Below are 26,538 nucleotides of genomic sequence, written 5' to 3' on the forward strand. Positions count from 1 at the left end.
GTGATGGCGACCAGGAACAATGAGAGGGGTCTTTTCGTTTTGATTCAGTTTTGAGTTAACCAAGCGACCACCTACTCGCAAGAGTCCATTTTCATCCAAGAAAGGGTCTAAGTTCTTTAAAGGGCTGGTTTTGGGAAGTTTTTCTTGGTTTTGTAAACACTTGATTTCGTCGGCGTACACATCCTGCTGCATTGCTTGAATCACAACATCTTGCGCTCTATTAAACTCAGCAACAGTGAGTCCTGTTTCGCAGTAGTGCCAGCCATTGCACTGTTTAGGTTTGCGTGAAGCTAAACTGAAATTGTGGATGATGTGCAGTAAACGAGCGAGTGCACGGGTAAGTGATTTCCAAGACGAAAACTTTGTGAATCTCTGAGAGCCGAGTTGGTTGAAACAGGTAGTGGTTTTGAGAGTGGATACCTGTGGTCTGACTTCTGAGTCAGTGCTGGGCTCAACGAGGTCATATGTGTCCGTGGGAATGCCCTGATTTTGCACCAGAATGTCTGGGCCAGTGAGCCAGTTACTTAGTGGTAGTTGGTAAGCAGGAACAGAACGAGTGGCGTGGTCTGCGGGGTTCTGACTGCTGGGTATGTAAAACCACTGACTGGGCTGAGAAGAACGGTGGATTCTGTTCACACGGTTACTAACATAGACATAGAATCTACGTGTCTCGTTATAGATATAACCTAAAACGACTTTACTGTCCGTGTAAAATGTGCAGTTATCTAGTTCAATGTCTAGTTCATCTGAGATTAGGTCTGCAAGATCTACTGCTAACACAGCGGCGCAAAGCTCTAATCTTGGGATGGTCTGATCAGGGCGTGGAGCTAGCTTTGCTTTACCCATCACAAAGCCCACTTGGCAGTTTCCTACTGTGTCTGTGACTCTAAGATAGGCTACTGCTGCAATGGCCTTAGTAGACGCATCTGAGAAGATGCACAGTTCTTTCTTTACAGCAGTAGAAGGTGAAATGTCTGTGTACACTCTGGGAATCGACAGCTTTGACAATTCTTTGAGTGAGTTTTTCCAGAAAGTCCAAGTTTCTTGCATTTCTGAAGGCAATGGTGCATCCCAGTCTCCGTTCTCAACAGTGAGTTCCCTTAGAATCCACTTTCCCTGCATAGTGACTGGCGCTACAAAGCCTAAAGGATCGTAAAGGCTGTTAATTGTTGATAAAACACCTCGCCTAGTGAAGGATTTCATCTCATCTGAAGTATTGAAGGTGAAACAGTCTTTTTTTATGTCCCAAAGAAGGCCGAGACTACGTTGAATGGGGACAGAATCGGCTTCAAAGTCTAAATCTTTTAGGTCTTTAGCATGGTCTTGGGACGGGAAAGCTTCCAAGACTTCTTTTCTATTGGTTGCAATTTTGTGCAGTCTCAGGTTTGATTTTGAAAGTGTGTCTCGTGTTCTTTGCAAAAGAGACACAGCTTTTTCAACAGTAGGCAAAGATTTAAGTCCATCATCTACGTAGAAGTCCCGTGTGACAAACTGCTGAACATCTGGATCACATCCACAGCGTAGAACGGACTGATGCAAGCCATACATGGCAACCGCTGGAGAAGGGCTGTTCCCGAAAACGTGAACAGTCATTCGGTATTCTGTAATGTCTTTGGAAAGGTCATTGTCACGGAACCACAAAAACGCAAGTAGTTCCTGTCCTCCAGACGAACGTTGAAGCAATAAAACATTTGCCCAATGTCTGCGGTAAACGCAACAGCATCTTTCCTAAAGCGCATGAGGACTCCAAGTAGTGAGTTGTTAAGGTCTGGCCCTGTTAACAACACGTCATTCAAAGACACGCCTTCATGTTTGGCACTGCTATCAAAGACTACCCTAATCTGTTTGGGCTTCCTTGGGTGATAAACGCCAAATAGTGGCAAATACCAACATTCTTCTTCATCTTCCAAAGGAGGAGCTATTTCTGCATGTCCATTTTGAAATACTTTGTCCATAAAGTTTATGAAATGCTCTTTCATTTCTTCCTTTCTTTCAAAATTGCGGACAAGTGACATTAAGCGTTTCAGTGCTTGCGGCCTGTTGTTTGGTAGTTTCTGACGTTGAGATTTGAATGGCAAAGGCGCTGTCCAAGTACCATTTTTGTCCTTTGTAAGTCCTTCCTCCATTGTTTTTAGAAATGCCTTGTCCTGAATGGAGGGCGCAATGTAATTGTCAAGTTTGGTTTGTTTGAACAAATTACATCCTAAGTGGTCGGGTTCACATGTGGTGTTGTCACCGAGCTGAGTGCTGACACTGAAAGGAATTTGGATGTCACAATGCTTTTCTTTAACATGGTATACATTTGGGCATGGCTCAAACACTGTGGGACGACCTTTCTCAGTGGCATTGGTGAAAAGAGTGTTTACTGCCAAAGTTTTGTGGACATCACCTAAACACACGTTTCCTACTATGACCCATCCCAGGTCAAGTTTTTGCGCATAGGGTGCATTGTGAGGGCCACTTATCTGTTTGCGGACTTTGTGTACTCGTACTACGTCCCGTCCAAGGAGCATTAGTATATGAGCGTTAGAGTCCAAGTCAGGGATAAGATGAGCTACAGGTTTGAGGTGGGCGTGATGCATGGCCGCACTTGGAGTAGGAATCTCACATCTGTCATTTGGGATGTTTTTGCATTCAATGAGGCTAGGCAGTGGGATTTGGACTGTGCCATCTAAAGCTTCCACTATGTAACCAGTAGCTCTCCTACCCATAGCCTCTTTAACACCTGCACATGTTCTAAGTGAATAGGGAGAACTAGGACCACAGTCATTAAACAACTCAAAAAACTCTGGGCGGACTAGTGATCTGTTACTCTGTTCATCATGAATGGCGTAGAGTGGTACTGCTTTGTCTGGACAGCCTACAGGGTAAACTTTTACGAGACAAATTTTAGAGCACGATCTACCTGCCTCACTCTCACCACAAACCTGAGTACATTTTGTCATTATCTCCTCAGGCAGTGCGTTACCTGGCTCCCCGCCGTGCTCTGATGCCGGCTCTGAGTTTAGCTCTGGTTCTGTCTGCCATGGGGCTAGGCCAGGGTGAAGTGCAGCACAATGTTTTTCATTGCCACACTCGGAACACTGGAGTCTGACTTTACAGTCTTTGGCTATATGCTTGGATGAGGCGCAGCATCTGAAGCAAATATTGTTTTCTTTTATAAATGTTTTTCTCTCGTCAAGAGGTTTCATGCGAAAGGTTCTACATTTTGTTAAAGGATGAGCCTTTTTGTGCAGTGGACAGAGTTTCTCACTGTCTGTTTTTTTGTACGCATGGGTTTGTAAATCTGGATTGAAGCCCGTGCCTACATCAGTTTTGTGCACTGATATTTCTTTTTGTCTGTTTGCTTTCCAAGGGGGTTTGTCTGGTTTGGGAGCAGCATCTGTGTATGAGCTGAACTGAAAGCTAGGGTCATTCCTAGCATTGGCCTCTTGAGCGACAAAGTTCACAAAAACCCTGAATGGTGGATAAGTGACACAGTTTTGACGTTTGTATGTTGTTCCAACTGTTATCCATCTTTCCTGTAAGTTAAAAGGAAGCTTTTGGATGATAGGATTTACACCTCTGGCTGTGTCTAGATATGAGAGGCCAACAAGGTCTCCTTCAGCTTTAGCACTCTCGATTTCCATTAGTAGGTCGCTGAACTTTCTTAGTTTCACATAGTCTTTAGATGTGATTTTTGGAAATGAATCTACTCTTTTGAAAAGGGCATCTTCAATCGCCTCAGCTGAGCCGTAACATTGTTCAAGTCTATCCCAAATCATCTCAAGACCTGCTTCAGGATTGTTTATGTGTATGGCTCTGATTTGCTCCACACGTTCAGCGGATTCTTTGCCAAGCCATTTTAACATCAAGTCCATTTCCTCACTAGCTGTCAAGTCCAACCCTCTGATAGCACTGTTGAAAGAGCGCTTCCACGCTCTAAAGTTTTGGGGCTTATCATTAAACTGGAGAAGTCCTGTTGCAACTATTTCCCTGCGCGCAAAGTACCTGATAAAGTCAGTTGCATTACTGTCCCTCTCTTGGGGAGGATTGAAATGTGTTGGTGCTGACACCTTGTGGGTCCAGTTGGTAATGCCAGGTTTAAAAGGATGGGAAAAGGCACTAGCTGGAACATACTGGGAATAGTTGCCATTTGGAAGAGAAGCATGTGGAGTTAGATAGTTGTTGTTATCCTCTCCTCTAGGTTGTAACAACGCATTGCTAATGTGCTCCTGCTTGAGTTGCATTTGTGCATCATTGTTTTGTAATGGTTCAAAAGTGCAACCTTCACCCTTGTTCATAAGTGTGGCTTGGTCCTTGACATACTGTTCTGTGCGCTCGGCTTTTTCGGACCGAGTTGGATGGCTTTGAGTGTCTAACTGTGAAGCAGCGGCTGCCTCTAATGCTTCTGCTTCTGCTATGGCTGAGGCTAAATCTTTTTCCTGCCGTAATAGCTCAATAGATGCTTCGAGTTTAGCTTTTTCTAATTTCAAACTCATCTCTTTTTCTGCAAAGTTGAGACGGGCCTTTGCTGCCTCAGCTTTTGCTCTTGCCTTGGCAGCTGCAGACCCTGTTGATCCGGCTTCAGACCGGGTTTTATAGGATACAGACTTGTTGGATGGCGCCTTGGCGGATGTTGCGTTGCATGGCGTGCTGTCCGATGATGAAGCCTGGGTGGATGGAGCTTTGTCGGCCATAGTTGCGTTGACAAAGTGACGATTGCTGGAACACTGCTGAATGCCTTGCTGCTTGAGGCGTAGTAGTGGTCAGCGTAGATTCACTCTTGTCGCAGGGGGATGACCGCAGAATCTTCTGCCTGGATGCTGCCGTTTTACTGTGCTGTTTAGCCGGTTTAACTCCTCTCACATCAAAGACTCTGCAGACAGGTTGTCTTTTAGCAGGTTTAATGATATTCGAAAAGGTAAAACTGAAAATAGACATATTTAAAATCAAAACATGTCCATTACAATACATATAAATAATAAACAAATCCACATATATGTATACAAAGCAGACTAGATGACGCAATATTGATGGCTACGTTGTTAGCGTGTAATTAACATATTGCAGAGATGGAACAGTCAAATTCAATACTGAACACTGGCTTATAGAAAATAACATAAATGCAGCTGTTGTGCACGCGTACAACATTACATACCGGCAATGCAACCTCAAAATAAAGAAATCTGCGATCTCCAAAAGCAGCCAAAGCTGCGTGCGGCCGTGCCTGGTGCCTTCATGGCTCGCTGTTACTTCCGGTTAAATAAAGTTTTGTTTTAAACATGTGCTCTACCTGCGACATTTAAAAGTATCCACTAGATGGCGGCACAAGAAAACAAATGCAATGAAATTAAAGCATAGATCAAATTATGCACTTTTAAACTAAAAACACAACATTAATGCATAACAGAACAGTGACACTTGTTTCTGACTGTGCAGGTGAAGGTGACACTTGTTTCTGACTGTGCGTGTGAAGGTGACACTTGTTTCTGACTGTGCGTGTGAAGGGGACACTTGTTTCTGACTGTGCAGGTGAAGGTGACACTTGTTTGTGACTGTGCGTGTGAAGGTGACACTTGTTTCTGACTGTACGTGTGAAGGGGACACTTGTTTCTGACTGTGCAGGTGAAGGTGACACTTGTTTCTGACTGTGCGTGTGAAGGTGACACTTGTTTCTGACTGTACGTGTGAAGGGGACACTTGTTTCTGACTGTGCAGGTGAAGGTGACACTTGTTTCTGACTGCGTCTGAAAGTGACACTTGTTTCTGACTGTGCGTGTGAAGGTGACACTTGTTTCTGACTGTACGTGTGAAGGGGACACTTGTTTCGGACTGTGCAGGTGAAGGTGACACTTGTTTCTGACTGTGCGTGTGAAGGTGACACTTGTTTCTGACTGTGCGTGTGAAGGTGACACTTGTTTCTGACTGTGTGCGTGAAGGGGACACTTGTTTCTGACTGTGCGTGTGAAGGTGACACTTGTTTCTGACTGTGCTTGTGAAGGTGACACTTGTTTCTGACTGTGCGTGTGAAGGGGACACTTGTTTCTGAATGTGCGTGTGAAGGTGACACTTGTTTCTGACTGTGCAGGTGAAGGTGACACTTGTTTCTGACTGTGCGTGTGAAGGTGACACTTGTTTCTGACTGTGCGTGTGAAGGTGACACTTGTTTCTGACTGTGCAGGTGAAGGTGACACTTGTTTCTGACTGTGCGTGTGAAGGTGACACTTGTTTCGGACTGTGCAGGTGAAGGTGACACTTGTTTCTGACTGTGCGTGTGAAGGTGACACTTGTTTCGGACTGTGCGTGTGAAGGTGACACTTGTTTCTGACTGTGCGTGTGAAGGTGACACTTGTTTCTGACTGTGCGTGTGAAGGGGACACTTGTTTCTGACTGTGCGTGTGAAGGTGACACTTGTTTCTGACTGTGCAGTTGAAGGTGACACTTGTTTCTGACTGTGCGTCTGAAAGTGACACTTGTTTCTGACTGTGCGTGTGAAGGTGACACTTGTTTCTGACTGTACGTGTGAAGGGGACACTTGTTTCTGACTGTGCAGGTGAAGGTGACACTTGTTTCTGACTGTGCGTGTGAAGGTGACACTTGTTTCTGACTGTGCGTGTGAAGGTGACACTTGTTTCTGACTGTGCGTGTGAAGGGGACACTTGTTTCTGACTGTGCGTGTGAAGGTGACACTTGTTTCTGACTGTGCAGGTGAAGGTGACACTTGTTTCTGACTGTGCGTGTGAAGGTGACACTTGTTTCTGACTGTGCAGGTGAAGGTGACACTTGTTTCTGACTGTGCGTGTGAAGGTGACACTTGTTTCTGACTGTGCGTGTGAAGGTGACACTTGTTTCGGACTGTGCAGGTGAAGGTGACACTTGTTTCTGACTGTGCGTGTGAAGGTGACACTTGTTTCTGACTGTGCGTGTGAAGGTGACACTTGTTTCGGACTGTGCGTGTGAAGGTGACACTTGTTTCTGACTGTGCGTGTGAAGGTGACACTTGTTTCTGACTGTGCGTGTGAAGGGGACACTTGTTTCTGACTGCGTGTGAAGGTGACACTTGTTTCTGACTGTGCAGGTGAAGGTGACACTTGTTTCTGACTGTGCGTCTGAAAGTGACACTTGTTTCTGACTGTGCGTGTGAAGGTGACTCTTGTTTCTGACTGTACGTGTGAAGGGGACACTTGTTTCTGACTGTGCAGGTGAAGGTGACACTTGTTTATGACTGTGCGTGTGAAGGTGACACTTGTTTCTGACTGTGCGTGTGAAGGTGACACTTGTTTCTGACTGTGCGTGTGAAGGGGACACTTGTTTCTGACTGTGCGTTTGAAGGTGACACTTGTTTCTGACTGTGCAGGTGAAGGTGACACTTGTTTCTGACTGTGCGTGTGAAGGTGACACTTGTTTCTGACTGTGCGTGTGAAGGGGACACTTGTTTCTGACTGTGCGTTTGAAGGTGACACTTGTTTCTGACTGTGCAGGTGAAGGTGACACTTGTTTCTGACTGTGCGTGTGAAGGTGACACTTGTTTCTGACTGTGCGTGTGAAGGGGACACTTGTTTCTGACTGTGCAGGTGAAGGTGACACTTGTTTCTGACTGTGCAGGTGAAGGTGACACTTGTTTATGACTGTGCGTGTGAAGGTGACACTTGTTTCTTACTGTGCGTGTGAAGGTGACACTTGTTTCTGACTGTGCGTGTGAAGGTGACACTTGTTTCTGACTGTGCGTGTGAAGGTGACACTTGTTTCTGACTGTGCGTGTGAAGGTGACACTTGTTTCTGACTGTACGTTTCTGACTGTGCAGGTGAAGGTGACACTTGTTTCTGACTGTGCGTGTGAAGGTGACACTTGTTTCTGACTGTGCGTGTGAAGGGGACACTTGTTTCTGACTGTGCGTGTGAAGGTGACACTTGTTTCTGACTGTGCAGGTGAAGGTGACACTTGTTTCTGACTGCGTGTGAAGGTGACACTTGTTTCTGACTGTGCAGGTGAAGGTGACACTTGTTTCTGACTGTGCGTGTGAAGGTGACACGTGTTTCTGACTGTGCGTGTGAAGGTGACACTTGTTTCTGACTGTGCGTGTGAAGGTGACACTTGTTTCTGACTGTGCGTGTGAAGGGGACACTTGTTTCTGACTGTGCAGGTGAAGGTGACACTTGTTTCTGACTGTGCGTGTGAAGGTGACACTTGTTTCTGACTGTGCGTGTGAAGGGGACACTTGTTTCTGACTGTGCGTGTGAAGGTGACACTTGTTTCTGACTGTGCAGGTGAAGGTGACACTTGTTTCTGACTGTGCGTGTGAAGGTGACACTTGTTTCTGACTGTGCAGGTGAAGGTGACACTTGTTTCTGACTGTGCGTGTGAAGGTGACACTTGTTTCTGACTGTGCGTTTGAAGTTGACACTTGTTTCGGACTGTGCAGGTGAAGGTGACACTTGTTTCTGACTGTGCGTGTGAAGGTGACACTTGTTTCTGACTGTGCGTGTGAAGGTGACACTTGTTTCGGACTGTGCGTGTGAAGGTGACACTTGTTTCTGACTGTGCGTGTGAAGGTGACACTTGTTTCTGACTGTGCGTGTGAAGGGGACACTTGTTTCTGACTGCGTGTGAAGGTGACACTTGTTTCTGACTGTGCAGGTGAAGGTGACACTTGTTTCTGACTGTGCGTCTGAAAGTGACACTTGTTTCTGACTGTGCGTGTGAAGGTGACTCTTGTTTCTGACTGTACGTGTGAAGGGGACACTTGTTTCTGACTGTGCAGGTGAAGGTGACACTTGTTTATGACTGTGCGTGTGAAGGTGACACTTGTTTCTGACTGTGCGTGTGAAGGTGACACTTGTTTCTGACTGTGCGTGTGAAGGGGACACTTGTTTCTGACTGTGCGTTTGAAGGTGACACTTGTTTCTGACTGTGCAGGTGAAGGTGACACTTGTTTCTGACTGTGCGTGTGAAGGTGACACTTGTTTCTGACTGTGCGTGTGAAGGGGACACTTGTTTCTGACTGTGCGTTTGAAGGTGACACTTGTTTCTGACTGTGCAGGTGAAGGTGACACTTGTTTCTGACTGTGCGTGTGAAGGTGACACTTGTTTCTGACTGTGCGTGTGAAGGGGACACTTGTTTCTGACTGTGCAGGTGAAGGTGACACTTGTTTCTGACTGTGCAGGTGAAGGTGACACTTGTTTATGACTGTGCGTGTGAAGGTGACACTTGTTTCTTACTGTGCGTGTGAAGGTGACACTTGTTTCTGACTGTGCGTGTGAAGGTGACACTTGTTTCTGACTGTGCGTGTGAAGGTGACACTTGTTTCTGACTGTGCGTGTGAAGGTGACACTTGTTTCTGACTGTACGTGTGAAGGGGACACTTGTTTCTGACTGTGCAGGTGAAGGTGACACTTGTTTCTGACTGTGCGTGTGAAGGTGACACTTGTTTCTGACTGTGCGTGTGAAGGGGACACTTGTTTCTGACTGTGCGTGTGAAGGTGACACTTGTTTCTGACTGTGCAGGTGAAGGTGACACTTGTTTCTGACTGCGTGTGAAGGTGACACTTGTTTCTGACTGTGCAGGTGAAGGTGACACTTGTTTCTGACTGTGCGTGTGAAGGTGACACGTGTTTCTGACTGTGCGTGTGAAGGTGACACTTGTTTCTGACTGTGCGTGTGAAGGTGACACTTGTTTCTGACTGTGCGTGTGAAGGGGACACTTGTTTCTGACTGTGCAGGTGAAGGTGACACTTGTTTATGACTGTGCAGGTGAAGGTGACACTTGTTTATGACTGTGCGTGTGAAGGTGACACTTGTTTCTTACTGTGCGTGTGAAGGTGACACTTGTTTCTGACTGTGCGTGTGAAGGTGACACTTGTTTCTGACTGTGCGTGTGAAGGTGACACTTGTTTCTGACTGTGCGTGTGAAGGTGACACTTGTTTCTGACTGTACGTGTGAAGGGGACACTTGTTTCTGACTGTGCGTGTGAAGGTGACACTTGTTTCTGACTGTGCGTGTGAAGGTGACACTTGTTTCTGACTGTGCGTGTGAAGGTGACACTTGTTTCTGACTGTGCGTGTGAAGGTGACACTTGTTTCTGACTGTGCGTGTGAAGGGGACACTTGTTTCTGACTGTGCGTGTGAAGGTGACACTTGTTTCTGACTGTGCAGGTGAAGGTGACACTTGTTTCTGACTGCGTGTGAAGGTGACACTTGTTTCTGACTGTGCAGGTGAAGGTGACACTTGTTTCTGACTGTGCGTGTGAAGGTGACACGTGTTTCTGACTGTGCGTGTGAAGGTGACACTTGTTTCTGACTGTGCGTGTGAAGGTGACACTTGTTTCTGACTGTGCGTGTGAAGGGGACACTTGTTTCTGACTGTGCAGGTGAAGGTGACACTTGTTTCTGACTGTGCGTGTGAAGGTGACACTTGTTTCTGACTGTGCGTGTGAAGGGGACACTTGTTTCTGACTGTGCGTGTGAAGGTGACACTTGTTTCTGACTGTGCAGGTGAAGGTGACACTTGTTTCTGACTGTGCGTGTGAAGGTGACACTTGTTTCTGACTGTGCAGGTGAAGGTGACACTTGTTTCTGACTGTGCGTGTGAAGGTGACACTTGTTTCTGACTGTGCGTTTGAAGGTGACACTTGTTTCGGACTGTGCAGGTGAAGGTGACACTTGTTTCTGACTGTGCGTGTGAAGGTGACACTTGTTTCTGACTGTGCGTGTGAAGGTGACACTTGTTTCGGACTGTGCGTGTGAAGGTGACACTTGTTTCTGACTGTGCGTGTGAAGGTGACACATGTTTCTGACTGTGCGTGTGAAGGGGACACTTGTTTCTGACTGCGTGTGAAGGTGACACTTGTTTCTGACTGTGCAGGTGAAGGTGACACTTGTTTCTGACTGTGCGTCTGAAAGTGACACTTGTTTCTGACTGTGCGTGTGAAGGTGACTCTTGTTTCTGACTGTACGTGTGAAGGGGACACTTGTTTCTGACTGTGCAGGTGAAGGTGACACTTGTTTATGACTGTGCGTGTGAAGGTGACACTTGTTTCTGACTGTGCGTGTGAAGGTGACACTTGTTTCTGACTGTGCGTGTGAAGGGGACACTTGTTTCTGACTGTGCGTTTGAAGGTGACACTTGTTTCTGACTGTGCAGGTGAAGGTGACACTTGTTTCTGACTGTGCGTGTGAAGGTGACACTTGTTTCTGACTGTGCGTGTGAAGGGGACACTTGTTTCTGACTGTGCGTTTGAAGGTGACACTTGTTTCTGACTGTGCAGGTGAAGGTGACACTTGTTTCTCACTGTGCGTGTGAAGGTGACACTTGTTTCTGACTGTGCGTGTGAAGGGGACACTTGTTTCTGACTGTGCAGGTGAAGGTGACACTTGTTTCTGACTGTGCAGGTGAAGGTGACACTTGTTTATGACTGTGCGTGTGAAGGTGACACTTGTTTCTTACTGTGCGTGTGAAGGTGACACTTGTTTCTGACTGTGCGTGTGAAGGTGACACTTGTTTCTGACTGTGCGTGTGAAGGTGACACTTGTTTCTGACTGTGCGTGTGAAGGTGACACTTGTTTCTGACTGTACGTGTGAAGGGGACACTTGTTTCTGACTGTGCAGGTGAAGGTGACACTTGTTTCTGACTGTGCGTGTGAAGGTGACACTTGTTTCTGACTGTGCGTGTGAAGGGGACACTTGTTTCTGACTGTGCGTGTGAAGGTGACACTTGTTTCTGACTGTGCAGGTGAAGGTGACACTTGTTTCTGACTGCGTGTGAAGGTGACACTTGTTTCTGACTGTGCAGGTGAAGGTGACACTTGTTTCTGACTGTGCGTGTGAAGGTGACACGTGTTTCTGACTGTGCGTGTGAAGGTGACACTTGTTTCTGACTGTGCGTGTGAAGGGGACACTTGTTTCTGACTGTGCAGGTGAAGGTGACACTTGTTTATGACTGTGCAGGTGAAGGTGACACTTGTTTATGACTGTGCGTGTGAAGGTGACACTTGTTTCTTACTGTGCGTGTGAAGGTGACACTTGTTTCTGACTGTGCGTGTGAAGGTGACACTTGTTTCTGACTGTGCGTGTGAAGGTGACACTTGTTTCTGACTGTGCGTGTGAAGGTGACACTTGTTTCTGACTGTGCGTGTGAAGGGGACACTTGTTTCTGACTGTGCGTGTGAAGGTGACACTTGTTTCTGACTGTGCGTGTGAAGGTGACACTTGTTTCTGACTGTGCGTGTGAAGGTGACACTTGTTTCTGACTGTGCGTGTGAAGGTGACACTTGTTTCTGACTGTGCGTGTGAAGGGGACACTTGTTTCTGACTGTGCGTGTGAAGGTGACACTTGTTTCTGACTGTGCAGGTGAAGGTGACACTTGTTTCTGACTGTGCGTGTGAAGGTGACACTTGTTTCTGACTGTGCAGGTGAAGGTGACACTTGTTTCTGACTGTGCGTGTGAAGGTGACACTTGTTTATGACGGTGCGTGTGAAGGTGACACTTGTTTCGGACTGTGCAGGTGAAGGTGACACTTGTTTCTGACTGTGCGTGTGAAGGTGACACTTGTTTCTGACTGTGCGTGTGAAGGTGACACTTGTTTCGGACTGTGCGTGTGAAGGTGACACTTGTTTCTGACTGTGCGTGTGAAGGTGACACTTGTTTCTGACTGTGCGTGTGAAGGGGACACTTGTTTCTGACTGCGTGTGAAGGTGACACTTGTTTCTGACTGTGCAGGTGAAGGTGACACTTGTTTCTGACTGTGCGTCTGAAAGTGACACTTGTTTCTGACTGTGCGTGTGAAGGTGACTCTTGTTTCTGACTGTACGTGTGAAGGGGACACTTGTTTCTGACTGTGCAGGTGAAGGTGACACTTGTTTCTGACTGTGCGTGTGAAGGTGACACTTGTTTCTGACTGTGCGTGTGAAGGGGACACTTGTTTCTGACTGTGCGTTTGAAGGTGACACTTGTTTCTGACTGTGCAGGTGAAGGTGACACTTGTTTCTGACTGTGCGTGTGAAGGTGACACTTGTTTCTGACTGTGCGTGTGAAGGGGACACTTGTTTCTGACTGTGCGTTTGAAGGTGACACTTGTTTCTGACTGTGCAGGTGAAGGTGACACTTGTTTCTGACTGTGCGTGTGAAGGTGACACTTGTTTCTGACTGTGCGTGTGAAGGGGACACTTGTTTCTGACTGTGCGTGTGAAGGTGACACTTGTTTCTGACTGTGCGTGTGAAGGTGACACTTGTTTCTGACTGTGCGTGTGAAGGGGACACTTGTTTCTGACTGTGCGTTTGAAGGTGACACTTGTTTCTGACTGTGCGCGTGAAGGTTACACTTGTTTCGGACTGTGCAGGTCTGGTGAAGGCGCCTCTGAAGCGATCGCGCTCCACTGCAGATGGAGCAGATGAGGACAGCCTGGAGCAGAGCCAGGATCAGCTGCTGGAGTCTGGAGGTCTGGAGGACGAGCAGCGCCCGGACAACACTGCCCTGCTGCGTCTGCTGGAGGAGGGCGAGAAGGTACCAACGCTCATGAGGCTCCTTTGCTCCTCCTGTGTAGATGTTATGAACATGGAATCACAATGTTGCGTGCACAATGGAATGCCAGATAAGATAAGCCTTTATTTGTCCACTCAATGGGGACATTTTGGTGTTGCAACGCAAGTAGATACAGAAGTAAAATAACAGATAACTTAAAGGTAGTTTTAAAAAACACTCTTAATAGAAAAACTCTTATAAACAAAATTCCTATGGACGGAAACTCTCATATTTTTAATACGGAATAGAGAAAATGAAAGATAAAAAGATTAAATAAAAATAAGCCAACATAAGACAAAAAATACTAATAATAGTGGTAAAGTAAAAACTCTTATTTATATCAGTTATATGCACATGAATATGACATTATTGCGTCTGAGTATGACAGTATTGCACATGATTAAATCAGTATTGCACATGATTAAATCAGTATTGCACATGATTAAGTCAGTATTGCACATGATTAAGTCAGTATTGCACATGATTAAGTCAGTATTGCACATGATTAAGTCAGTATTGCACATGGGTATGACAGTATACACGTGACCCAATGATGCGTTCATGAACCTATAAACATATCCATGTCCAGTCATCCATGTACAGTATTTTGGGGCTGCTCTTACACTCAACAATTTTTTGAACGACATATCTGTGTTTCTGAAAACAAAAGCTTGATATGAACCTAAGACTTTGCAGTGTATCTCCGACATTATGGCTATAACGATCAAATCTGATGGACCGTATCTTTGGCAGATTACAGACACTGCCTCAATCTAACAAAGTTAACAGGGATAACATGACTAGTGTGGCGTCTGAAGGGATGAGTCCAGTGTGGACTCCACAGGTCCGCACGGTGTGGATGGTGGAGAGGAAGTACCTTTACAACAGGTGGCCCTTATGTTGCGTGAAATGCACCGTGATATTGCGTCACTGAAAGTTGAGGTCAGAACTGGGGACAGCTCCTGGCCTGAAAGATAGAGTAGAAGCCGATGTGGTGAGTCTTAAGCCAGATGGAGACGGCAGATGTGTCGCAGAGGCACAGTGTATCTCAGACATTATCCATGAGTTATTGGGGCTTTAAAGCTGAGGTGTTGAAACTGTGGGCGGAGATCAAGACTATGAAGAGCAAGATTCTGGATTTTGAATCCAAGTCCCGCAGAAACAATCTTATACCCGTGGAAGTCCTGGAGGATGTAGAGGGGGACAACACTGAAGGTTTCCTTGAGAGTGTAATCCTGGAACTTGTATCCAGGACTGGAGTTATAGTCCCTTCCAAGCAAGACAAGCAGCTGATAAGCCATGAGGTCTGGTTATTAGGTCTGGTCTGGCCAGCAGTTTGTGTACAGGGAGAAGAGCAGGGGAGAAAGTACACAGCCCTGTGGAGCTCCTGTGCGGATAATCCCAGTGTCTGACATTCTTCCCCAGCCACACACTGCCTCTGATCTGTCAGGAAGTCGGCGCTCCCCCTGCAGGTGGAGTCGCCCCTGCAGGTGGCGTCGCCCCTGCAGGTGGAGTCGCCCCTGCAGGTGGCGTCGCCCGTGCAGGTGGAGTCGGGCACGTTGAGCTGCGAGAGCTTGTCCTGGAGCAGAGCAGGAGGACGGTGTTGAATGCGTGAGGGTTTAAAACAGCTAGCTCCTCACATCACACCCATAACAGAAAAGAAATAACTTTATACGGCAAAATAGCAAACAGAAAAAGGTGGAGCTCCACAAATAAGACAAAAACAAAGTCATATTTGATCATTTCTTCTTGCTGCTTCTCTCAGAACAGTGTGTTTGGAGTGAAAACAAACACAGTGTGTGTTGTGTGTGTTTCAGATCCAGCACATGTACCGCTGCGCCCGAGTGCAGGGCCTGGACACCAGAGAGGGGCTGCTGCTCTTTGGGAAAGAGCACTTCTACGTCATCGACGGCTACACCATGACCGTATCCAGGGAGATCCGCGACATCGACACGCTGGCACCCAAGTACGAGCTGCCTATGACCTCACATCTGCAGGGGAAAAGTTGTGATATATATACATACAGTAGTACATACAGTATATACAAGGCACCTCTGTAGGACTCAGTTCTACATCATAAACCTTTTAAAATACTGATCAGTCATCAATTTCTGGAATGGAAAAAAATGAAATTAATTAATGCATTTTCAATATCTAACTTACATCCAGCCTATGCTTTATAGTCTTTCTAACCAAAAATGAACTATATTAAAGCCGCAAGCGGCGATAAAGGCCCTCGCCCCCTTGTGACCGCGGCGTAAGAGCCATGGCAAAGAGCCCACCTCTAATGCCCCGCCTACATCACCCCTCCCCCACAAACAGTACAAACTTTACACTTTATTGAACATTTTCACGGCCACGTGTGTAAATATATGGATTAGTAACTGTTCAAGTTACGCTATTCAGTGCGTCAAACCAATGCGTAACCAAAAGCTAACGTTAGCATAGCATAGCGTGAAGCTAACAGCACCCATAGGAATGCATGGTTAGCAGCTAATGTCGAGCTAATGCTAAGCTATTAAATGAATGGAGCGCAGCTGGCTCCGGATTAGCATTTAGTAAATTAACACTCAAAGCTTTAAAAACTTGAGCTCGAGTCACGTCATTGTGTTGAATTGTGCCTGGTCTCAGATTACCTCCTTATAAATATTTTCAGCTGTCTACGACAAATGAAATAGTCTTTTATGATTTTTTTTAAATGACATTTGGAGAGGACGCTAGAGAGCCATTTCATGAGTTGGCCTCTACATTTGCATATTATTGCGTTCAGCTTTGGAATCTCCACAAACGCTACATCAAAATCAAAAAACGTAGATTTTTTTGAAATTTTTCAAAAATTGCAATTTTGTTTAAAATTCACGATGACCAAACCATAAAACCTATCAGCTTCAGATGTAAAACACTACATTCCTCATGGGTTTTGTGTCTTGTGGCCAAGTTTGAAGTGATTTTGATGAAAACTGGAAGAGAAAATGCCAAATGTACGACGAGGTGCACTTTTGTCAGCGCCGAGTTTATCCAATATGGCCGACTTCCTGTATGATTTAGGGCGGGGTCATATTATTATTTTTTACATGTCCTCACATGAACTATTTTTTGGAGTGAGCGTCATATTTTTACTTTTTTTGGCGTCGGGCTTCCATTGGCCCCATGTTATTTGATTTTTGAGGTGGAACTACTGAGCCGTCTTTCAATACTTTTTCACGAAACCTTCACTCAAAATTTGAACTCACAGAGTTCTAATTTTCAATACCACTCACGAGCATATCCATCTTTGTTTACTACTCGATTTGTGCGTTTTTCCAGCCCCCGGACACCATTATAAGTCCCTCGCCGGGACGATACTCGTCCTTCAGCTCGGGCCTAATTATAGATAGATATAGATAGACATGTCCACTTGGTTTGCTTTTATATTTCAAGGGCTATTAAAGCTTCAGAAAAGTAAACAAATGTAGTACACCCAGTATTAAATGTGTTTAAACCAGGCTCTGGTATCACTCTCATGTATCTGATAGATTTTACTTACAAAAATAAAAGGATGTCCATATTTTCTGATATTATGTTAATCCCAGTTTCTCCATTCAAATGTTATTATTACAGGATTATTAGTATCAGTAGTTCTAAACCTGGGTGTTGGGTTGTGAAGTGATTTCAGGGGTCCCCAGGTGATATGAGACAAACATTTCAAATGTAAACAATAGTCTTAACAAAGTTTCACTTCCTTCAAATACAGTGCTAAATATAATGTTGTATATGTTGTATATGTTGTAGTAGTCATTTTTGGAGGTCTACATCCTCAGAATAAAACTAAACATTAGGCTGCTCTGAAAAAGGTTGAGAACCATTGATGTTTTCCATAGTCCTTTCATTTGATATATTACAACAAAGTTTTACTGTCTTAAAATGTGTTTAAACAGTTTATTGTTCATTTACCTAATTCTTCTGACTTTCCGAATTATTCGCCAAGATGAGTTTATGAAAGACTTTCACAACTTTCACTGGCCCGAGTGGACTTTACTGTCATGGTAAAGTTAACAAACTGCTTCACAGAGAATACAATGTTTATACAATGTGACCCTAAGAGCAGTTTATGGTCTGAAGAAAAGAAGTGTCTGACATGTGCATTTCCACTGAGAGAAACCAAATCTAAACTAAATCACATAGTTCATTCATTCATTTTCTACCACTTGTTCCCGTTAGGGGTTGTGGGTGACTGAAGCCTATCTCATTGACTTTGGGCCTTAGGCGGGGTACACCCTGGACAGGGGCCAGCTCGTCGCAGGGTTACCATAGAGACACAGACGCACAGACAATCATGCACTCTCACATTCTCTCACTAGGGACAGTTTACAGTTGCCAATTGACACGGTGGGAGGAGCCGCAGTGAGAACCACGGTAACACGGGGAGAACATGCAGACTCCACCCAGAGAGATCATGTGATGTTGGTCTGGTCCGGGGAAATTCGATTTTAAAATAATTTATTTGTAGGTCATTGCTGCAATTAAGTATTTGAACATCTGCCGATCAACTATTAGAAAATAGAAGAGTTAATCTCCCTCGGACTGGAGCTCCATGAACGACAGGAGGAGCTGGTCAATGCCCTGAAGAGAGCTGGGACCACAGTTTTGAAGGTTACTATGGTAACACACTACGTCGTCATGGTTTAAAACCATGCATCGCACAGAAGGTTCGCCTGCTTACATCAGCACATCGTGCTTTGGGGGAGGAAACATCACGCTTTGGGGGTGACCCTCAGTCAGAGCAGTGAAGATGGGGCGTGGCCGAAGATGGGGCGTGGCAGGGTCTTCCAACATGACAATGACCTGAGCACACAGGCAGGAGAACGAGTAGTGGCTCTGTAAGAAGCAGATCCTGGTTCTGGAGTGGCTCAGCCAGTCTCAGACCTGACAGATCCAGATAAGATCTGTTTGGAGGCGTGGCCAAAAGCTGCAGTGTGTGCAAACCTGGTCAAGAACCAAATATTAACATTGATTTTCTAAAGTGTTCAAATACTTATTTGCAGCAAAAACAAACAAATAAATTATTTAAAAATCATACAATGTGATTTCCAGATTTCGTCTCTTACAGTAGAAATGCACCTTCCATGAAAATGTCCGATGTCCACAAAGTGTGAGAACTTCCAAACATCACATGTTCCCTCACTGTACAGCTGCACTGGAGTAACACAATTTTATCAACCCAAAAACATGCTCAATATGTAAAAACCTGCTACAGTAGTCCTAACCAAGACTACCAAAAACATCTGACAGGTCCTGACAGGTCCTGACAGGTCGCCCCATCGGCCCTGAAAGATGGGGAAAATGCAGAAGACAAATTTCCGTACAGGGGTGAAAAAACATGTCCATTTCGTTTCACGATATTCATTTTACTTTGACATTTAGAAGTCCATAGAATGCAGTTTAACCCAGCAATATACCATGAACATAAGCTTAACTGCATCTCTGTGGCTGAGTGGATAGCACTTGTGCACTCCATGTGAACAACCTGCAGCGTCGAGAGTTTGAATCGGGCTCTGGACAGTTTCACAGTGTTGGTGCAGGTCCTGAACGCAGTGTGTTTTTGGACAGTTTGCATGAACCCATCATTCCACGAGGAGCCAGACAGGGCCAGAGCCAGCTCAAGAGGACCTGCAGCATCTTCGCTTATGAGGACATCAAAGAGGTGCACAAGAGGCGCTACCTGCTGCAGGTGAGCCGCTCAGCACTGAACACTCACTGAACACTCACTGTACACTCACTGTACATGCACTGTACACTCACTGGACACTCACTGAACACTCACTGTACACTCACTGTACACTCACTGTACACTCACTGAACACTCACTGAACACTCACTGTATATTAAATGGACACTCACTGTACACTCACTGAACACTCACTGTACACTCACTGTACACTCACTGTACACTGTACTCTACACTCACTGAACACTCACTGAACACTCAATGTACACTCACTGAACACTCACTGGACACTCACTGGACACTCACTGAACACTCAATGTACACTCACTGTACACTGTACTCTACACTCACTGAACACTCACTGTACACTCACTGGACACTCACTGAACACTCAATGTACACTCACTGTACACTCACTGAACACTCACTGAACACTCAATGTACACTCACTGTACACTCACTGTACACTCACTGTACACTGTACTGTACACTCACTGAACACTCACTGAACACTCACTGTACACTGTACTCTACACTCACTGAACACTCACTGGACACTCACTGGACACTCACTGAACACTCACTGAACACTCACTGAATACTCACTGAACATGCACTGTACACTCACTGAACATGCACTGTACACTCACTGAACACTCACTGAACACGCACTGTACACTCACTGTACACTCACTGGACACTTACTGAACACTCACTGTACACTGTACTGTACACTCACTGAACACTCACTGGACACTCACTGGACACTCACTGGACACTCACTGTACACTCACTGAACACTCACTGTACACTCACTGTACACTCACTGGACACTCACTGGACACTCACTGGACACTCACTGAACACTCACTGAACACTCACTGTACACTCACTGTACACTGTACTCTACACTCACTGAACACTCACTGGACACTCACTGAACACTCAATGTACACTCACTGTACACTGTACTGTACACTCACTGAACACTCGCTGAACACTCACTGGACACTCACTGGACACTCACTGAACACTCACTGAACACTCACTGTACACTCACTGTACACTGTACTCTACACTCACTGAACACTCACTGGACACTCACTGTACACTCACTGTACACTCACTGTACACTCACTGTACACTGTACTGTACACTCACTGAACACTCACTGAACACTCACTGTACACTGTACTCTACACTCACTGAACACTCACTGGACACTCACTGGACACTCACTGAACACTCACTGAACACTCACTGAACACTCAATGTACACTCACTGAACACTCACTGTACACCCACTGTACACTCACTGAACACTCACTGTACACTCACTGGACACTCACTGGACACTCACTGAACACTCACTGTACACTGTACTCTACACTCACTGAACACTCACTGGACACTCACTGGACACTCACTGAACACTCACTGAACACTCAATGTACACTCACTGAACACTCACTGTACACTCACTGTACACTCACTGAACACTCACTGAACACTCACTGTACACTGTACTCTACACTCACTGAACACTCACTGGACACTCACTGGACACTCACTGAACACTCACTGAACACTCAATGTACACTCACTGAACACTCACTGTACACTCACTGTACACTCACTGAACACTCACTGAACACTCACTGTACACTGTACTCTACACTCACTGAACACTCACTGGACACTCACTGAACACTCACTGAACACTCACTGTACACTGTACTCTACACTCACTGAACACTCCTCACTGTACACTCACTGTACATATTGTGTAACCCTGTGTGTGACTCTGTTGCAGCCGATGGCGGTGGAGGTTTTCTCAGCAGACGGACGAAACTACCTCTTGTCTTTCCAGAAAGGCGTTCGCAACAAAGTCTATCAGAGGTAGAACATGTGCAGAAGGTTCTTAACATGTGCAGAAGGTTCTTAACATGTGCAGAAGGTTCTTAACATGTGCAGAAGGTTCTTAACACTTGCAGAAGGTTCTTGACACGTGCAGAAGGTTCTTAACACATGCAGAAGGTTCTTAACATGTGCAGAAGGTTCTTAACATGTGCAGAAGGTTCTTAACACGTGCAGAAGGTTCTTAACACGTGCAGAAGGTTCTTAACACGTGCAGAAGGTTCTTGTTCTTAACACATGCAGAAGGTTCTTAACACATGCAGAAGGTTCTTAACACATGCAGAAGGTTCTTAACACATGCAGAAGGTTCTTAACACGTGCAGAAGGTTCTTAACACGTGCAGAAGGTTCTTAACATGTGCAGAAGGTTCTTAACACTTGCAGAAGGTTCTTGACACGTGCAGAAGGTTCTTAACACGTGCAGAAGGTTCTTAACACGTGCAGAAGGTTCTTAACATGTGCAGAAGGTTCTTAACATGTGCAGAAGGTTCTTAACATGTGCAGAAGGTTCTTAACATGTGCAGAAGGTTCTAAAATCATTTAAAAAGCGGCTCCAATTATATTTACAAAGGAACAAGAACTTGTCCATATCAGGGCCGCACCTGTCAATAAGCCGCAGGGGCCATTGTGGTCTTTTGACCCGGGGGGCATGGGCCTCTGTCCATCAGGTCTTTTGACCCGGGGGCATTGGCCCTCTGTCCATCAGGTCTTTTGACCCGGGGGGCATGGGCCCTCTGTCCAACAGGTCTTTTGTCCCGGGGGCATGGGGCTCTGTCCATCAGGTCTTTTGACCCGGGGGGCATGGGCCTCTGTCCATCAGGTCTTTTGACCCGGGGGGCATGGGCCTCTGTCCATCAGGTCTTTTGACCCGGGGGCATGGGCCCTCTGTCCAACAGGTCTTTTGTCCCGGGGGCATGGGGCTCTGTCCATCAGGTCTTTTGACCCGGGGGCATGGGCCTCTGTCCATCAGGTCTTTTGACCCGGGGGCATGGGCCCTCTGTCCAACAGGTCTTTTGTCCCGGGGGCATGGGGCTCTGTCCATCAGGTCTTTTGACCCGGGGGCATGGGCCTCTGTCCATCTGGTCTTTTGTCCCAGGGGGCATGGGCCCTCTGTTCAACAGGTCTTTTGTCCCGGGGGCATGGGCCTCTGTCCATCAGGTCTTTTGACCCGGGGGGCATGGGCCCTCTGTCCATCAGGTCTTTTGACCTGGGGGGCATGGGCCCTCTGTCCAACAGGTCTTTTGACCCGGGGGGCATGGCCCTCTGTCGATCAGGTCTTTTGACCCGGGGGGCATGGCCCTCTGTCGATCAGGTCTTTTGACCCGGGGTCTCCCGCTGCGCCTCAGTCTCAATCGACTAATGTCTCAGTGAATATGAGGTGGATTGTAATAAAACACAGCATTTTGAAGCTTAACAAATAGAAAACACATGTCCCCTCGGTCCCTACTGTCCCTACTGTCCCCTCTGTCCCTACCGTCCCCTCGGTCTCCTCTGTCCCTATCGTCCACTCTGTCTCCTCTGTCCTTACCGTCCCCTCTGTCCTCTATCCCCTCTGTCCTTACCGTCCCCTCTGTCCTTACCGTCCCCTCTGTCCTTTCTGCCCCCTCTGTCCTTACTGTCCCCTCTGCCCCCTCTGTCCTTACCGTCCCCTCTGTCCTTACGTCCCCTCTGTCCCCTTTTTCCCTACTGTCCCCTCTGTCCTTGATGACTCTGCGTCTTCACATCTGGTTCATCTGCTCCTGAGCTCGTACTCATCGAGTACTGAACCTGCAGCAGGTTCTGAACTGCAGCAGGTTCTGAACTGCAGCAGGTTCTGAAAACTGCAGCAGGTTCTAAACTGCAGTAGGTTCTGAACTGCAGCAGGTTCTGAACTGCAGTAGGTTCTGAACTGCAGCAGGTTCTGAACTGCAGCAGGTTCTAAACTGCAGCAGGTTCTAAACTGCAGCAGGTTCTAAACTGCAGCAGGTTCTAAACAGCCGCGTCCAGAGTCACTTCTTCATTAGACTCATTTCTCCTTGAATATGAGTCTGATTGTAATAAAACAGTTTCAGAACGATGTCTCCAGCAGCATTTCTTTGTGAATAATGGCCACTTTGACATTTTGAACAGAATTCCTTCCAAAGATTTGATTTCCACTGAGACGTATACATATTTTCCCATTCTTAATCAAACAAATTGAAATTACCCTCTTTTTCCCATTTATTTGAAATATAATTAGTAGAGTGGCTGCCTGAATCATTTTTATATTATTCCCCTTGAAAGCTTACATGTGTAAACTTGAACAAATAATGAATTCAAAGGATTACGGTGGTGGTTGCTTTGTTTAATTTCTTATTTTTTGTAAAGACCTATAAAAGTCCCGTTTATCCAAGTCAAAGGATTCTTTCAATACATCAAAGCTTTTCAAGTGATTATCTTTATAAAAACCTTTATACCTTTTGTGGGTGTAATCCCTCATTGGTCCAGGCGTGTTCCATAGTAGAAAAAGCTTCAGTTGTTTCATCTGGACTCAGTTTGAAAAATTAGACGTTTCGACTTCATCCGAGAGTCATTGTCAATAAAAGATTTTCGGTCGAGAACTCCGATATTTGTACTATTCTGTGGTAAGTCCAGCCCATTGGGAGGAGCCTTCCTGAAGAGGAAAGAGTTTCAACAGAAACTTACCCTCTTTGTATCTACAGAGCCTCTTCAGACCTTTAATGGGCTATTAGTCTCCCCTTTGTCTTTGTGAGACCCTGGCTTGCCCTGAGGACCTGAGGACATCTAAATGTCCTGGTCCTCGTCCTCTACCTCTCCAGGGGTTCAGTATACCATTGTAGACCACAGGATGATTGAATCTTAGCCCTCCATTTCTGTTTAAAGAAGGTCTTTCTTTTTTAACAAAAATAGCTTCCTTGACTCCTCTTTCAAACCATCTTTTCTCCTGCTTAAAACCTTCACCTCACCGTCTTCAAACGAGTGATTAGAGGCTTCAAGATGGAGATGCACGGCACTCTGAGGTCCTGAACTTGTATTTCTTCTGTGCTGATAAAGCCTCTTGTGTAGAGGCTGTTTCGTCTCACCTATGTAACGTTCTTTACAGCTTTCTTCACTGCATTGGATCGAATAAACTACATTGCTCTGTTTTTGAGTCGGCAACTTGTCCTTAGGATGAACCAGTTTTTGTCTTAAAGTGTTTCCTGGTTTAAAATAAACAGGGACTTCGTGTTGTCTAAAAATTCTCTGCAGTTTTTCCGACACATAAGGGATAGAAACACCTTCCTTCTCTTTTCAGTTTCCCTTTTGTCCTGCTTTTTGGTTCTCTTCACTCTGTTGAGGGCCCAAGCGGGGTAACCACAGGGTGAGAGGGCATTTCGGACATGTTTTTCCTCTTTCTTCTTGCCCTCTGAGCTGGTGGGCACACCTTGAGCTCTGTGTTGTAAGGTTCTGATCACGCCCAGCTTGTGCTGTAGTGGGTGGTTGGAGCCAAAGAGCAGATACCTTTTGTCCTCCAGACCTTGAGTCTCAGCTCAGTTCTATTTGGTACAAAACCTTTTGTCATAAAACTTTACCAGTTTAAGATTGTAACATCTGTGTTTAGTTTGTTCTGATCAGCTCCTTCCATGTTGTAAGAACAGATTTGACCCAGGGATTCTTCACTTCCTCCTCATGACTCAAGCGTCTGTCATCTGCAGTAAGAACTGTACAGGAACCTCAGGCACCACATGACTCTCAGTATAAGACCTGTACAGGAACCCCCGGCACCACATGACTCTCAGTATAAGACCTGTACAGGAACCTCAGGCACCACATGACTCTCAGTATAAGACCTGTACAGGAACCCCCGGCACCACATCAATGCTAAAACAGAAGTATGAGCCGAGTTAAAGTCCAGGTGCTTTGACACAAATACATACATATATATATATATACATATATATATACATATATATATACATATATATATATATATATATATATATATATATGTATATATATATATATATATATATATATATATGTATATATATATATAAGTTAGTCTTATTGGCAACAGAGCATGTAACAATACCAGGTGAATTGGTATATCCCGTTTTGTCTGAAGGATCGTGGACAAGCTTACGGAGCTTTCACTCTGTGGTGTCCAGCAGCTTTGTGCCTGAGGCACGGACACGAATGTTGGCAGCTGTGGCTGAAATCTTCAGAATGTTGAAGAATTGCTTGTGCAATTAGATGCTGAGGAGGGACTGTCCATCATTTACAAGTAGAGCTGAGGCAAGGGAGCCACAGGTTGAAAATGGAACAAAAAGTGTGCCAAGAAAGGCTGACAGACTGATCGCTGTGCACAAAGAGGGCATTTTGAATTGAGTTCCACATAATATCTCTTAAAGTGAACAGGAAAGGGTCAAACATAAGTCATGCTAACAGTGTACACATCAAACTTTGTTTGAATCCATCTTAGACAAAGGCACGGACATCGTTCCCTACACACAAAGCACTTCCTGTGCTTGTTTTGTGAAAACAAAATAGTCTGTATTTTTGTTCAAATAGTTTGAAGTCTGTTGTCCTCTGTCCAAACCACAATGTTGTCCTGTGATTGGTCTGAACAATGTAATGGGAGATGGAGTTTGTGAACTCACAAATGCTGAACAATTCTTGCTTTGTAAAATGACTACTCACTAAGCTTTGTCTTGTTCTTAAAAGAAGTGTTTAGAATGTGTTCAAAGATTGTTAGGTGCAGCATCATGACAATCACAAGCTGAATAGTAACTGAGTAGTAATCTGCAGGATTACCCTCGTCTTTGTTGAGGATAAATAGAATAAGTAGATTAGACTACAGGAGCAGTAAAGTTTGTGTTTGCATATGTTCAGTCCACTCTTGTTTGCTGCAGGTTCCTGGCCGTGGTGCCTTCACTGGTGGACAGCTCCGAGTCAGTGTCTGGACAGAGGCCAAACACCAGTGTGGAGCAGGGGTAAGTACAGTCCCTCAGGGACACACAGAGGACACACTGTCCACTTTATATTCAAAGTCTATGTAAACGCGCGTCGAACGCGTCCTACATTTTTGCGGCGCGATTCCTGTGTTTTCGTACGCTCTCGGCGCTTTGAGCGCGCGCCCGAGGCGCCCCAGGCGTCCAAAGCGGCCGGCGTGACATGTTCAGCTTTGTTCAACTTTCTGCAGCAGATGCGCCGCAGCCAATCAGAGATGACGTGCTACGCACGACCCGGAAAAAGACCCAAAACAAACCCACAAGATAAAAAAAATCCTTAAGACGCAGCTCTTGGAGCAAATAATGATATTGACTAAACTCTGCTCAGCTCTGAAGTATCTGCAGGTGCCAGACGGGCCCCGGGGCCCATCGCCTCCACTTTTGGACTTTGTAAAGTTAATAAACCAAAGCCATTTACATCACGAGAAAAGCAGCACAGCA

At 45.7% G+C, this 26,538-nt stretch overlaps 1 protein-coding gene across 3 annotated transcripts in view; it reads left to right on the plus strand.

Annotated features, from left to right (window-relative positions):
- Positions 1 to 26,538, plus strand: part of wdfy3 (WD repeat and FYVE domain containing 3) — a 211,902-nt gene that overhangs the window by 162,686 nt on the left and 22,678 nt on the right. For all 3 annotated transcript variants that reach the window (XM_072433589.1, XM_072433590.1, XM_072433591.1), the window contains 5 exons: positions 13,323 to 13,486; positions 15,322 to 15,470; positions 19,094 to 19,214; positions 21,025 to 21,110; positions 25,999 to 26,079. In XM_072433589.1, the coding sequence (XP_072289690.1) occupies positions 13,323 to 13,486; positions 15,322 to 15,470; positions 19,094 to 19,214; positions 21,025 to 21,110; positions 25,999 to 26,079 (601 nt within the window). The remainder of the gene's footprint in view (positions 1 to 13,322; positions 13,487 to 15,321; positions 15,471 to 19,093; positions 19,215 to 21,024; positions 21,111 to 25,998; positions 26,080 to 26,538) is intronic.

The sequence above is a fragment of the Eucyclogobius newberryi genome, unplaced genomic scaffold, assembly GCF_026437365.1.
Source record: "Eucyclogobius newberryi isolate DKJ021-1_F unplaced genomic scaffold, fEucNew1.0.hap1 SCAF_6, whole genome shotgun sequence".
Lineage (NCBI taxonomy): Eukaryota > Metazoa > Chordata > Actinopteri > Gobiiformes > Gobiidae > Eucyclogobius > Eucyclogobius newberryi.